This window comes from Dromiciops gliroides, chromosome 2 (assembly GCF_019393635.1).
Source record: "Dromiciops gliroides isolate mDroGli1 chromosome 2, mDroGli1.pri, whole genome shotgun sequence".
NCBI lineage: Eukaryota > Metazoa > Chordata > Mammalia > Microbiotheria > Microbiotheriidae > Dromiciops > Dromiciops gliroides.
In genome coordinates this window covers 298,050,430-298,066,486 of record NC_057862.1, presented here as the reverse complement: position 1 = coordinate 298,066,486, position 16,057 = coordinate 298,050,430, and the positions used below count along the sequence as shown (strand labels likewise).

The window sequence follows — 16,057 nt, the reverse complement described above, 5'->3', positions numbered from 1 at the left end:
TATAGCACAATAGTATTCCATTAAAATCATATACAGATTTGTTCGGCCATTCCCCAATTGATGGATATCTCCACAATTTCCAATTCTTTGCCACCACAAAAAGAACTGCTATAAATATCTGTGTACATATAGGTCCTTCTTCTTTTTTAATAACTCTTTGGGCTACAGATCTGGCAGTAGTATTGCTAGTCAAAGATTGTATGGCCCTTTGGGCATAGTTCCAAATTGCTCTCCAGAATGGCTGGGTAAGTTCACAACTCTACCAAAATTTGTCATTTCATTTTCTGTCATGTTAGTCAATCTGATAGGTGTGGGGTGATACCTTAGGGCTTTTAAAATTTGCTTTTCTCTAAGTGATACTGATTTAGAGCATTTTTTCATCTTACTAGATATTGATTTGTCTGAAAGTTACCTGTTCAAATCTTTGACCATTTATCAATTGAAGAATGACTTGTATTCTTATAAATTTGACTCAGTTCTTTATATAGTTGAGAAATGAGGCTTTTATCAGAGAAACTTGCTGTAAAAACTTTTTCACAGTTATAATTACTGTGTATTTCCTTCCATCCTATTTTTCCTTTTCTCTCTCTCTCTCTCTCTCTCTCTCTCTCTCTCTCTCTCTCTCTCTCTCTCTCCCCCTGTCCCTCCTCAAAAGTGTTTTGCTTCACAAAATGACAAATAACTTCCTATGGTCCTATTGTTTGCTCATTTTACCAGCCTATTTGTTGACTTTTAACTTTATGTTAAAGTTAGGCTCCGCTCCCAGAGTGGAAAAGGCACTATCCCAGGCTTTTCCTGCTGCTGTTTTCAGAGCTATTTCTGAGGATTTGTATGTTTTCAGTTCTTCCAAGGTGGTATGATCTAAGGAGAGGTGTGGCCACTTCTCTGGTCTGTTGAGCAACCACAAGCAATCTTTTCCACCCTAGAACTGTGATGAGGATTCTTGCTTTCCAGCAGCTGCACACTCTAGTGTGCTAGTGCTCTTCCTTGCCCTAGGACAGTGACCCAGCACTACACATGGGCAAATGCAAGAGTCCTTCACCTAGTGCCAGCAAAGGGTCCCCTGCAATCTTCTGACAAGTTGTCCAAACCCCTTACCATACATGGGCTGAGAGCTCTGAAACATGCTGCTGCTGATTCAGTTACACCCCAAGGCCTGCTGCTGGCTTGCTGGGTGTGGTCTGTGCTCTACTCTTACCCCAGTGAGACTGACCTTTCTTGCCACCCTTCTAAGTTGTCTCAGGCTAGAAAGTTGTTTCACCCACTCCTTTTGTTGATTCTACCTCTCCAGAATTCATTTTGAAGTTTTTTTTTAATTTGTTTCAAAGGGAGTTTGGGAGAGCCCAGGAGAATACCTACCTCTACTCCACCATTTTGGCTTTGCCCCACCACATCCATCTTTTTAAATCAGCAAGAGTCTTCAAAATTTCCATTAATATTTTAGTACAATGTATCCTAATGACTTAAATAATATGCTACTATGATATTTCTAGGAGACTAATTGTAACATTCTCAACTTTACCTTTTTGCTTTTTTCGGATTTTCTCGACTAGAGCCCGAATCTGTACATATTCTTCCCATTCCTTTCCAGGGCCAGGTGTTGGGCTGCTGCACTCTGAAAATTTTTTAAAAAGGCAATAAAAAGTTTCCTACTCTTGATGAAATTCATTTTTTGTACAAAGAATGTTTAAAGATACAGGGTTCAGAATAAACAACCTCCCAAGGTATGAAGAGCAGTACTTCTAGAAGTTTATTAACTCTGAAGGAAAAGAATATGACAGGTGGTTTTCCCAACAGAAAAGAGTCAGATTTGCCTCAGGGACATCATTTTCAGCTTTCTTCTTTCACACAAAGTCCATTCTTTGACTTTCATATATTAGCCTTTTTTTCTCCCCTCTTTTCACCCATGCCCAGGTCTTTGTATCTGAAGAGGGATGAGGACTGGACTTTTTATTTCATTGCACAAAAAATTTAAGGGTACAGAAATTCCCTCTACCAATGCAGATCAACACCATCTCTGTAACTTATAGTCTTAAAGAGCTGCCTAGAGCAAGGTTAAGTGACTTGTCCAGGTCACATAGGTCATAGATGCTAGACACAGGACTTGAACCTAGGAATTCCAGGTAGTGAGGCTGGATCTTTATCCAGTATGTATATCACACTGTCTCTTTTATATCTGAATAGTCACACCGAAGTCACAAATACTTGCTTTGTGTTTATTACAAAGAATTATCTATCAAGTTCACATGTAGTTAACTCTCAATTGTTAAACTGCTGGTATTTTCCAAAAATTACTCTTATTAAGCTTTAGAAGGTAGTGGACCTTGTGATATTATTAAAATGAATTTGCTCAAACTATGGCACATGCCAAGTGATAGGATAGAGGATGTGGGATATAGTGTGGAAGGAACAGGGAAGCAGGGTATATACTAGAAATAAAATGGATGGGAAACAAAATTGGGAATAAAAATGTGTCATGGGAAAGTCCATAAAGTGGATAATTCGCATGGATATTGTAAAATTGGTCACATGTATATTTTTATTAGTTACTAAAAAAAAAATCAAACAGTACTTTGCAAGTCAGGATGGAAGCAGTAAAAATTCAAATATTCTAGTTAAAGAAAAGAAAAAGATTTACTGACATTTGGAAAATAAACTTACTCTGTAAGAGTTCACTAATTAGGTTCAGCATTTCCTTTGGTGACACTGTTGCTGTAGCGCCAGTGCCTGATTTCTGAGTTTTCACTCGGCTCTTCTTACCCATCTTCTGACTAGTGGGATGAGAGGGAGATAAATAGGAAAAGTAATAAATTATTATCAGTTACCATGAAATAAAATCAAATAATATAAATATGAGGTGGCAATGTCTTACTCTTAGACTATAAGGGGACATTAATAGTTATTTCTTACCAAGAAGTTGCCATATCCTGAAGTTTTCTTCCAGAAAAAAGTGTGCAGCAAATGTTAGTATTTTGGATCTCAATGAAAGAAAGACTGCTTTGCACTCTCTGGAAGAAAAGCTCATTACTTTTTCACTTATTAAAAACTACAGTTAAAAGTAAGTTTTACTCTTGAATTTGAAAAAAATAACATATACAATTCACACAAGGCTACATTTAATAAGTAGGTAGTTATAGAGATAAAGGGTACACAAAAGAGTTGCAACTAGAAATTGGTGACCTGGGCAAGCAGAAAGAAACATTTTCTCAGATCAAGTTTTTAAGATAAATTCAGTTACAGGGAAAAGTCATACCTGGAGTCCTATAAAGGGAGGAGGGGGACTGAGATAGCCATAGAGGGGAAAGACAGATGCTGGGACCTACAGCTAAGAAGCTGCTTGGCCAGGGTTAGAAATAAAATTGAGGAAGAGGCCAGGGACATAGGATACCTGCTAGCTTCCTGTTTAATCATCCAAGTAAGTTAGGGGCCTAAGCACAGTCTCTATATTGCTAAAGTACTATAATTTCTCCTCCAGCTTCTGCAAAATATCAGTGGCCTGAGACAATGTCTTGATCATCCTACCCTAGTTACAGTTTTGGTTTACAAACATACACTGGCCACTTGAGCACAGCAATTTTTCCCCCTATGTAGTTTTAAAAGGGTAATCCCATAGGGTCACATGATTTAGACCTAGAAGGGATAAGATATCATCTAGTACCAAAAATTAATATAACTAGATTTTTAAAAACTGGGCAGTAGAGATGGACTATGGTTGGGATTTCACAAGGTGGGAGCAGGGAAAATGAAGGACAAGAGATATGAGATTTAGGCTAGATTTGAAGATAAGCCAAAGTTATGACTGGCTTGGGGTACTGGGAGAATAAGAAAGAATTGTAAGTTTGAGCATCATGAAGAGGACCAATAGAAAGAATAGTAGATTTGAGAAAGAGGGAAAAATGCGAAGTCAAGCAGAGCAGTTCCAAGTGATGAAGGAGCATTGTGGGAAGACCACTAGATTTGGTGTCAAAGTCCCTAAGTATTAATTCTGGCTTTGCATCCAGGTGATAACCTGGGTGACCTTGAAACAAGTCTGTTTAATGTTGTTGGGCCTTGATCTTCTCATATTTAAAACAAAGGGTTTGAACTAGATCATCTCTAAGGTCTCTTCTATCTCAAAAATCATGATCTTATGATCTCCTTCATTTTACAAATGAGGAAAAAAGTTCAATCAGAAGCCAAGTGTGGGGATAGAGATACAAAAAAGAAACAATCCCTACTCTCAAGGAGCTTTCGTTTTATCAGGGGAAACAACATAGCACCATATATCATACAAATATAATAAAACAAAACAATCGCAGAATTTTAGAACTAGAAGGGACCTGAAACATTCATCAAAATCCCTAATGACAGACGAGAAAATGAAGATACATGAAATAGAAATGATTTGCTCACAGGCACACGGCTGATCAGGGGAAGAACTGTACTAGGACCAAGTTTTCTTTTATATAGAGAGAAAAACAGAGACAAATATAGAGACAGAAAAAGAAAAACTCAGGGAGAGTAAGGAAGGAAAGGAAAGGAAAGGGAGAAGAAGCATGCAGGTGCTATGACAACAGTTTTCTTAACTCCCACTAGTCCAATATGTTTTCATTTTTGCCAAATCTCCTGCTGATCTGATTCTGTTAGGACTTCAAACATGCAGTTTTCTATCATTCATATATATATATATATAAATGAAATAATTCAAAGAAAACAAACATTTGGAGGTAGGGATGCACAAACTATACCAAATAAGGGCTAAAGTAATTTGGGGCATGTAAAGACCACAATGAGGTCACGATAGCTTGAGAACTTCATGCAGGAGGATTTCAATGGATGAAAGTGGAAGACTATAGTAAGGAAAGGAATTTGGATAGTACAAAGGAGGTGTAGAAAGGAAATTGAGATAATTGAAGCTAGGGAATAATATCAGGGAATAGCCTAGTAGATAAAGCTAAGTAAGAAAGACAGTACTACCCAAAGACTAGCAGTGCAAACTCCATTAAGGAAGAGACCTAAGTCAAACTAATATAAACTAAAGAAGGGGAAAAAATGAAAGCAAGCAGACCAGGAGTGATCTCTCTCCCAGAAACTATGTCCTCCACACTCACAAAGCATTCAATAAATATTTGTTGGTCTGAAGGATGGAGAGTCTTATTTGATCTGAGGTGCTGAAAGTTCTTAGGAGAATTAAAAGAAAACAATCCTTTGTAAATGACAACTAATCTGAACTCAGGGCAGTTAGGTGGTTCAGTAGATAGACTGCCAGGCCTGCAGTCCAAAAGACTCATTTTCCCGAGTTCAAATCTGGCTTCATACACTTACTAGCTGTGTGACCCTAGGCAAGTCATTGTTTCAGTTTCCTCATCTGTAAAATGGGTTGGAGAAGGAAAAACCAAACCACTCTAGTATCTTTGCCAAGAAAACCCCAAATGGGCCTGCCACCTTCAAGGAGGTCTGCCACTTGACCACCACCATGTTGTGAGTGCCATTCCCACCTAGACCGCCATTGGAGCCACAGCCCACTGCACCACAGCCATACCAGCAGGACTTGTGCACGGGGTGCCACTGCCACCACCCATCACCACAGAACTCAAGCAGCCCCCTGAAGGGGAAGCTTCCAAGGAGGACTCTACCCCTTCCAAGCCTGTTGTGGGAATCGTCTACCTGCCTCCTGAGGTCAGGAATATTGTGGACAAGACCACCAGCTTTGTGGCCAGAAACAGTCCTAGGTTCGAAGCTCAGATGCGCCAGAATGAAATCAACAACCCCAAGTTCAACTTTCTCAACCTAATGACCTGTACCGTGCCTACTACCAGAAAAAGGTCAGCGAGTTCAAGGAGAGGAAGGTTCAAGAGCCCTCGGCCACCATCCCCAAGGTCATGCAGCAGCAGCAGCAGCAGGCCTTCCAGCAACAGCTGCCCAAAAGGTCCAGGCCCAGGTGATCCAGGAGACCATTGTGCCCAAAGAGCCCCTCCAGAGCTTGAGTTCATTGCTGACCCCTACTCCATCTCAGCCTTTGACCTAGATGTGGTGAAGCTGACCATTCAGTTTGTGGCCTGCAATGGGTACCAGTTCCTGACCCAGCTGAAGCAGAAGGAGCAGGGGAATTACCAATTTGATTTCCTGTGTCCCCAACACAGTCTTGTCAACTACTTCACCAAGCTGATGGAGCTGTATATTAAGATCTTGATTCCACCAAAAGGCTTATTTACAAAACTCAAGAAAGAGGTATAAAACCCTAGGGAAGTTTTGGACCAGGTGTGCTACCGCATGGAGTGGGCCAAGTTCCAGGGGCCTGAGAGGAAGAAGGAAGAGGAAAAGGAGAAGGAGTGGGTGGTGTATGCACAGATTTATTGGCACGACTTTGTGGTGGTAGAAACTGTGGACTTCCAGCCCAATGAACAAGATAACTTCCCACCTCCCACTTACCCTGAGGAGCTGGGCGCCTGAATCCTCATCCAGGAGCACTATAAGAAGTTTGGGGAGAGCGAGAAGTGGAAATGGAGGTGGAGTCTGATGATAAGGACGAGAAGACAGAGAAGCCCCCATCCCAGCTGGACCAGGACACCCAAGTGCAGTACATGGACAAGGGTTCTGATGTTCTGATGATGAAGAGGAGGTCCAGAAAGTTGCCCCTCCTCCAGAGACCCCTCTGCCTCCACCACTGCTACTGACTCCAGATCAGGTCATTGTGCACAAAGACTATGACCCCAAAGCTTCCAAGACCCTGCCCCCAGCCCCAGCTCCAGACGAGTATCTCTCGTGTCCCCCATCACTGGGGAGATCCCAGCCAGCAAGATGCAGGAACACATGCGCATCAGCTTACTGGATCCATGCTGGCTGGAACAGCATCATCGTTCCATCCCAGAGAAACAGAGCAACAATGAGGTCTATGCCCCAGGTCTGGACATAGAGAGCAGCTTGAAACAGCTATCCGAGCGGTGCACCGATATCTTTGGTGTGGAGGAGAAGGCCATTGGTAAGAAGATCGGCCAGGAGGAGATCAAGAAGCTGGAGGAGGTGGTCACCTGGGATAGCCACTCGGGCAGCATGGCCCGAATGCAGCAGGCCACCCAGGCCAACATCACTCTGCAGGAGCAGATCGAAGCCATCCACAAGGCCAAAGGGCTCATGCCAGAAGATGAAAGCAAGAAGAAGATCAGCCCCAGCAAGCCCAACAAAATCCCTCAGCCACCCCCTCCCTCCTTGGCCCAGAACATCCCCACATCTGCCCCGCCCATCACCTCAGTCCCTCGATGCTGGCACCTGTCCGGACCATAGTCGTGCCTGCTGTGCCTGTCATGCTGCGGCCCCAAGTGGCCTCAGTGGTTCACCTGCCTCCAGGCTCAGTGATTGCTCCCAAGCCACCCATCATCCACGGTCCTCACATCAACATGGTCCCCATGCCACCCTCTGCTCCACCCATCATGGCACCACATCTGCCTCCCATGAGTGTGCCAACAGCGTTTGTGCCCCCCCCCAGTGGCGCCAGTCCCAGGACCAACCCCAATGCCTCCTGTGTACCCACCGCTGCCCATGGAGGATGAGCCCGCCTCCAAGAAGCTGAAGACAGAGGACAGTCTCATGCCTGAGGAAGAGTTTCTGCAGAGGAACAAGGGTCCAGTCACTGTCAAGGTTCAGGTCCCCAACATGCAGGACAAGACCAAATGGAAGCTTAACAGGCAGGTGCTGGTCTTCACTCTCCCGATGCCAGACCAGGTCTCTGTCATCAAGGTTAAGATCCACAAGGCTACTGGCACATGCCAGCCGGCAAGCAGAAGCTGCCGTATCATCAAACTGATCAGCTGTGTGCCTGTGATGTATGCATCTTCATCAAAGACTCCAACTCCCTGGCATATTACAACATGGCCCTCAAGGAAAGAGGTGGGAGGAAGAAATAGAGCCACCCAGGGCAGCCCCTGCAGCTCCTGTCCCTTCCCTTCCCCCCAAACCAGATCCCCAGGCTGGCTCCCTTTGGAGAGGAGGCCTCTTGGGCTTCCCTGCCAAGATGCTGAATTGGGCAGCTTTCTGGGGGGAGTTTCTGGTGTCTTTCTGATGCTGGAGGGAGATGTTCACATCCTATTGATTTTGTGTTCCAAGACTCAGTTAGACATGAAGGCCCTGGGCAGTGCACAGAAGCCCTGGCCCAGCAGCCCCTGCTGCTGTGGCCACAGAGCCTGTCCAGTAACCCTCTGACCCTCTTTATGAAGGGACATCAGGCTCTGTTGCTCCATCCCCACACCCACTTGGCTCTCCAGGCGGCCTGGTGTGGGATGGGAGGAAGTAGCACAAGATAGTGTTCTGGTCTTCTCTTGTGAAGGTTACATGTTGTTTAATTTCAATTAAACTCTTGCCTCGGTCCAAAAAAAAAAAGGAGAAAAGAAAAAGAAAACCCCAAATGGGATCACAAAAAGTCAGACATGACTGAAACTACTGAACAATAAGAACAAATCTGAAGTCCAAGAGGCACTGTGGTATAGCAAATGGGAAGCTGCCCTCAGCTTCATTCAAAAAGATGTGGATCCAAGTCAGGCTTCAGACATATACTAGCTCTGGGCAAGTGTTTGAACCTCTAAGTATCCCATGTATCTTTCTAAGATTATAAAAAGCAGAACTGTTGTGGAAGGAGTTTCCTAAATGGAAACTCCCTACATAGATGAAATCAGGTTAAAACCAAAATAACAATTAAAAAAATTGAGCACAACTTAAGGATGAAATAGGAATAAGAGAAACTACCAGCTAAGAGAACATTGCAGAAATCCAGGGATGAAATGATTAAAAAAACCTCTAACAAATTTTGATATTGTAGGTATCTGCCCTAATAGAATGAAACAGTGAAGTAACTTCACCAGACTGGGTACAATGAAAATTCAGTAGGCTAATCACAAGGAGAAAATAAACAGCAGGTCAGTCCAATAATGAGGGTATGATAAGCTCAAAAGGGCCAGTCATCTGTTAGGGAAAGCCAAAAGAAATGCTCTGAAGACAAAGTAACCAAATCGAATGGTCTAGTTTCATAACATTATGCAACAATAGATACAGAATAGCTGCCTAGTGCGCAATAAGGAATTAAGATGGTTCTTTAAAAACTTTGGGGGGGCAGCTAGATGGTGCAGTGGTTAAAGCACTGGCCCTGGAGTCAGGAGTACCTGAGTTCAAATCCGGCCTCAGACACTTGACACTTACTAGCTGTGTGACTGTGGGCAAGTCACCTAACCCCCATTGCCAAAAAAAAAAAAAAAAAACCAACTTTGGGGGGAAAAAAAGGGTGGGGGGCAGCTAGGTGGCACAGTGGGAAAAGCACTGGCTTTGGATTCAGGCATACCTGAGTTCAAATCCGGCCTTAGACACTTGATACTTACTAGCTGTGTGACCCTGGGCAAGTCACTTAACCCTTCTCACTGCCCTGCAAAAAACAAAAAAACAAAACAAAAAAAAACCTTTGGACTGATCACAAGGCAAGAAAAAAACAACACAAAGAAACCAGAGCCTACATAACGAAACAGTACCAGGCACAACACTTGATTGCCACAAGTGGTCTTTTCAACCATATACATAGGTGCATAGAAACATAGATTTAGAGCTGGAAGAGAGAGACCTTGGATGCCATCTAGTCCTCTCAGAAGGAAAAATTGATAATGTAATAGGATAAGTAACTTGCTAAAGACCACACAGAGGCCAGATTTGGACCCATATTACTTGATTCCCAATCTAGGACTCTTTCTATCCTACACTTCTTCTAAGTGTGAGGATTTCAGGGAAAATATCATAAAGGAGGTGACACCTTTGCCAAGCATGCCCAAGATAAGTATTTTGAGAAGTGATGTTGAGGACAGCCTAACGTGGAAGATCATATGGGATCACATTACTATAGATCTAGAGCTACACCTTCACTGTAGAACTACATTTCTCAGAAGCCATCTAGTCCAATATGGCCCAGATTGGCTAGAATTTAGGGTATGCAAGGGAGGGTATTACTGAAAAAGAATAGAAGGGTTATTTGAAGCCAGTTTGTGGAAGGCCATAAAAACTAGGCTGAGGAGTTTGTAATTTATCAGAAGCAAAAGGGATTGGTCAGATTGGACCTTTGGAAAGTGGCCTTTGTATTAGAAGATGAGTGGGAGGGAGAAAGTAAAAGCTAGCAGACCAATTAGGAGGTCATTAAATCTGAGAGAAGATAAGGATTGGTAGATAGCGCCAACAGGATTAAAACTGAGAAAGTACATTCCTTTGAAATCAAAAAGAGGAAATATAAACACATAAATTTAGACAGCTTGAAAATAATTACCAAGAATATATAAACTACTTCCCGCAGGCTCCACACAACCACCCTGATAATTTTCCAAATAAATAAATAAAGCCCCATGGCCATGATTCCCCTATAAATACACTCAAGCAAGCTCCTCTAAAGTAGAAACTATTTTTTCCACTTTTGTATTGCTATCCCAGTCATTTAGAAGCGTTTGGAACATAGTATATACTTTATAAGTGCTTTTTCATTGATTCTTCATTCATTAAAAACACACACTCATAAAGCCACCCCAAACCTCCAACATTTATTCTTCCATAAACAAAAAATACAAAATCTAGAGGCAATAGCTATGTTTGGGGATGAAATCACCTAGGATTTTTTTCCTGTCTTTATTTAGACCCACTTTATATCCACCAGTGACATTTGTGTGAAGAACTACTGAATCTGACCTTAAAAAAACCCAAAAAACCCTCAAACTATAGGAAAGTCTGGTCTAAAGAGTTTAGTCACATGACCAAATATAGTAGATCAACTAGCTTGGCAAAAAGCCCTGTACCAAAACACTATCAATGATGGGTTTAACAGATATTCTCCCTTTAGCACTGTTGGCAAGATGTTCTGCTGTGCAAGGCTCTAAACAAATAAAGAACATCACTTTAATGGTAAGCTATAAAAATAAAAATAAATCCCCTTCACCTAATAGTTCTGAAGGGAAAAAAAAAATCAAGCTACTGACATGATTTTATACTCACACTATAAATACGATCCATCAACTGCTACAAAATAGGTTCTACCTATTTGTACATTATTGCCTATGATTTAGTATCAGTTGGCTTTAATTAAAGAACTTCGTGAATCAACCTATGGAACCACCTGGTTCTACCCAATTCAAAACTATAGACCTTTAAAGGTGTGTGAAGAGAGGCTCTGGGAGGAACCATTCAATTAATAGTTGGGAAGCAAACTTCACCAGCTAAAGACTCCTCTGAATTTGAGTATTAAATTCACTATGTACTTAGACAAACCCTTTATGGATGAGCTTAAGCCATCTCTTACATGGGGCATTCCTGATCACTCCACCCCATTTTCTGCCCACCCAAATTACTTTGTGTTTGCTTATCTATTTACAAAGAAGTCAGCTGAGAGCTATTATGGAAGCAGAAATGGATATATGTGGTAAAAAGCAAGGAATTGAAGGTAACAACAAGGCAATAAATCTAGGTGACTGGAAGGAAAATGGTGCCTTCAATAGAAATAGGAAAATTTGGAAAAGGGGTGGTCTTTGGAAAAAATATGAGCTGTGTTAGGCACATGTTAAGTTTGAGATGTCTCAAAGAAATCCAGTTTGAAATGTCTAATAGGAAGTTGGTGACACAATATTGGAGCTTAGAGGAGAGAATGTAACTGGATATACAGATCACTGAATAATCCAAATAAAGAGAATTAAAGGACCGATGAAGTCACAGAGGGAGAGTGTCTATACTTTCTACCTTACCATGCCATTGCTCACCTTAAAAACCTTCAGTAGTTCCCTATTGCTCCTAGAATAAAACACAAATTCCTTAGTCTGACATTAAGTCCCTGTATTGTCTGACTTCCACCTAACATTTCAGCCTTATGCCATGGCATTGCCAATCTCAAATCCTACATTCCATTCAATTTGTACTACTAGCTAGCTATTCTCTGAACTTCGTATTCTACCTTATTCTGTCACTTCACAGAAACATTTCTGCTATTTGGAATCCTTATGTTCCTTTAAGATCCAACCTAGAACCACAGGGACCCTCTAGCTCTAAATCTTTGATCACATTACCAAGAGTTAACTGCTCTCAGAAGCCTTTTTTAATGCCTTTATTGGTTAGTGCCCTATTCCTCCTTAGTTTTCTTTTTACTATAGTTGTTCTATAAATATTGTATCTCCCTTCTCCACAGTAGAATATAAGCTTCTTTAGGGCAGGGATTGGCTTGTTTTTGCCTTTTTGTATCCTTACTATCTAGCATAATAGATTACACATAGTATGTGCTTAATAGTTTCTTTAATTGAATTGACAGAATGTGGCAGCAGGTTGGAGGTTAATTACCAAATGTGATGGTCTTTCTCTGTTCTCATCCTTCTTAACCTGTCTCCTGCATTTAACACTGTTGACCATGCTCTCTTCCTATACATTCTATACTCTGTGGATTTTCATGTTACTGTTCTCTCCTAATTGTCCTCCCACCTGTCTAGCTAGCCACTCCTGCTCTGTCTCCTTTGCTGGTTTATCGCCTATTTACACCAAACTGTGGATATTCCCCAAGACTTCATCCTGGGTTCCCTTCTTTTCTGTTCAAAAAAGGAAAATGATAAATGCTGGAGGGAAAGTAAGTACAACAAGGTACTGTTGGTGAAGCTCTGAATTGGTTCAACCATTCCATAAAGCAATGTGAAAATGTGCTTCAAATGTCACTTAACTATATATAGCCTTTGACCCAGCACTACCACTACTCAGTTTATTATCCAAAGACATCTAAGGCAAATTAACCAAAATATTTATAGCAGCTCTTTTTGTTGTAGCAAAGTTCTGGAAACAAAGATGCTGCCCATTGATTTGGCAGTGACTGAATAAATTATATAAATGTTATGGGACATTACTGTGCTGCAAAAACAAACAAAAAAAGAGATGCTTTTAGAGAAACCTGGGAAGTCTTATATGAAATGATGCAAAATACAATGAGCAGAATGAACAATTTGCACAGCACAAACTTGTAAAGATAAACAATTTTGAAAGACTAAGGAACGACTCAGTCCAATGCAACAACAACAAACAACAGAAGAAGGAAGAAGCACACTATCCACCTGCCTAACACAGGAGACTATGGACTTCAAAATATAGAATTAGATATTTCTGGCAAATGCATGTATTTCTCTTTTGCTTGACCATGCTTATTTGTTACAATGACTGTGTTTTTCTTTTTTGTATTAGGAATTTGGAAGAGAGGGGAGCTAGTAATAGTGCTATGAGAGAAGGAAGGGAGGGAATAGTCACTGAAGCAGTTTTTAAATGTGCAAATAAAAAGTACTGAAGGAAACAGACAAGATAATTTTTTTTCAGGGCAATTAGGATCAAGTGACTTGCCCAGGGTCACACAGCTAGTAAATGTCAAATGTCTGAGGCTGGATTTGAACTCAGGTCCTTCTGAATCCAGGTCCGGGTATGTTATCCACTGTGCTACCTAGCTGGCCCCAGTAAGATAATTTTCAAAGTAACTTAAATACGGTTTTTTTTTAGTGGAACAATGAGGGTCAAGTGACTTGCCCAGGGTCACACAGCTAGTTAAGTGTCAAGTGTCTGAAGCCAAATTTGAACTCAGGTCCTCCTGAATCCAGGGCTGGTGCTTTATCCACTGTGCCACCTAGCTGCCCCTTAAATACTTTTTTTTACAAATCAAGTTTATATAATCAAAATCCAGTTTTGCCCATAATATTCATTTTCTTTTCTGCTTTACATATGGAAATGTTCATTTATTTTGGCTTTTTGTAAAATTTAGATAAAAACAAAAAAATTTAAATAACACTAGCTCATTTGGTGTTGTAAGAAAAGCACTTTGTGGGGCAGCTAGGTGGCGCAGTGGATAATGTACTGGCCCTGGATTCAGGAATACCTGAGTTCAAATCCGGCCTCAGACACTTACTAGCTGCGTGACCCTGGGCAAGTCACTTAACCCTCACTGCCCTATTAAAAAAAAAGGGGGGGGGGAGCTAGGTGGCACAGTGAATAGAGCACCGGCCCTGGAGTCAGGAGGACTCTGAGTTCAAATCCAGCCTCAGACACTTAACCCTGACTAGCTGTGTGACCCTGGGCAAGTCACTTAACCCAACTGCCTCACCAAAAAAAGAAGAAAAGCACTTTGTAAACCTTACAATACTAAAAAAATTTAAGTTATCTGTAAAATGGGAGTAATAATGCCTATAATACTTATCTCCCAAATTTTGTAAGGACTGACAAAGTGCTATGGTAGATGTATTATCATTATTACTATTCACTCATTTTGCTGAGATAGAAACAGTGTCTGAAACTGCCACTGGCTGGCTAGTGTGCTTACTGATAACCTGCTGAGACTTTGCATTGACCCAGTTACCCTGGCCAGTATGTTCTTCTCGGCTATAAACTGCCTTTCCTTAGTGTGTTTTTTGAAATTATTGTGGCTACTATTTATATTTATATATTAATTGCTACTTCACCCTTTTCAAAAGTGAGCATTTAGAGAGAAGGAACTGAAACTGATCTCTGGGTGCCCCCAAGAAGTTCATTATTAATAATTATTTTCTCACACTAGGATGGAACTACATTCAGAGTTTTATGGTGAAAAAATGGTCCTATATACCCTGGTTTCCACTGAGACCATCTAAAAAAACTCTCCTGTTCCAATGCCAAATATAATATTGGGAGTTGGGGGAACAATGCCAAAATAACCATACCAGTGTCATAGATCTGCCACTAGATAGATACATGCCCACTTTAAGTATAATCTCTTCCCTTTTCTCTGTCTCATTTTTTATCAGTTTTGAGAAATAGATGAAAAGAGCATTGGACCTGGGAGTCAGAAGACACAGGTTCAAATCCTAGCCTCTCTAGGGCTATTTCCTATTAAAACACAGGTGATAATACTTGCACTGCCTGGCTTCCAGAGATTATATGCTGTAGAGGAGATTTTTAAATCAGGAGCGGAGTGAGAGGGAAGACTGACTACCTCTCTAATGTCTCTTCCAATTCTGAAATTCCATAACTCAGATAATGTACATAAAACACTTTTATGACTATGAAGCACTATATAAATATAAGCTGCTATTTTGATTATAAAATGAGAACAGAAATGAAAGCATAGAGAGGTGGGGCAGCTAGATGGTGCAGTGGATAAAGCACCAGCCCTGGATTTGAGGAGGACCTGAGATCAAACTGGGCTTCAGACACTTGACACTTACTAGCTGTGTAACACTGGGCAAGTCACTTAACCCTCATTGCCCCACCAAAAAAAAAAAAAAAAAACCAGCATACCGAGGCAACAAAGTATAGTGAGAGAAAAAATAGTCATAGAGTTGAGTTGAAATACTGGCTACATGATCTTGAGAAGGTCCCTAGATCTCCCTAAGGCTCAGCTTTTTTCATCTGTAAAATGTTGAAAATACTTGTGCAATTACTGGTTATGTTTATTATGTGGGGAAAATGCAAATCCAGAAGCACAGGAGCCATCTAATGTAAAGCATGTACATATAAATGTGAGGAGCTGTGATAAATTATTAAAACCTTCAATGATTCACTAATGCCAGATAAAACTCAAATTCCCCAGCCTGGCATTTAAGGCCAATCACATTCTGGTTCCACCCTACCTATCCAGTCTTAATTAACATTATTCCCTTTCATATACTCTAAGTGACAAACTAGACCACTAGCTGTTACCCTAATGCTCATGGCCTTCAACACAGTTGGATCTTCAATGTGTTAAACTATTATTATTAATTATTATGACAGTGAAGTAGCACTTTAAAAAACTTAAACAACTGTCACTGGTGGTCATGATTTACTAGACACTTTATAGACTAGTCCTAGATTTCCCTCCTGAGAAGATCTAAAATTACTATGGGATCTGGAAAATGTCATACTCCAATATGGTCTTCCCCCAGAATTCAGTCTTTGGTGTTCCTGAAACCAAGGAAAGACCCTTTTTCCATAGAATCCCATTCCCAGCACTAAGGTCTTGTTTCCTATTCTCCCCTTGTGCCATCCAAGCCCATCCCCTTCAACCTTCCTTTACTCCAATACTTGGTACTTAGCCTCTCACTAC

At 41.1% G+C, this 16,057-nt stretch overlaps 1 protein-coding gene and 1 pseudogene across 2 annotated transcripts in view; one reads left to right on the top strand and one right to left on the bottom strand.

The window, feature by feature from the left end:
- SETD3 (SET domain containing 3, actin histidine methyltransferase) overlaps positions 1-16,057 on the bottom strand; it is a 123,894-nt gene that overhangs the window by 83,855 nt on the left and 23,982 nt on the right. Inside the window, exons 1-3 of one of the 2 annotated variants that reach the window (XM_043986336.1) lie at positions 2,911-3,029; positions 2,662-2,771; positions 1,523-1,615 (exon numbers count right to left, since the gene is read on the bottom strand). In XM_043986336.1, the coding sequence (XP_043842271.1) occupies positions 1,523-1,615; positions 2,662-2,771; positions 2,911-2,924 (217 nt within the window). In that variant the 5' untranslated portion in view covers positions 2,925-3,029. Of the gene's footprint in view, positions 1-1,522; positions 1,616-2,661; positions 2,772-2,910; positions 3,030-16,057 lie in introns of those variants that run through there. The other variant, XM_043986337.1, reaches the window with a different exon arrangement.
- Positions 3,897-7,883, top strand: LOC122738761 (annotated as a pseudogene).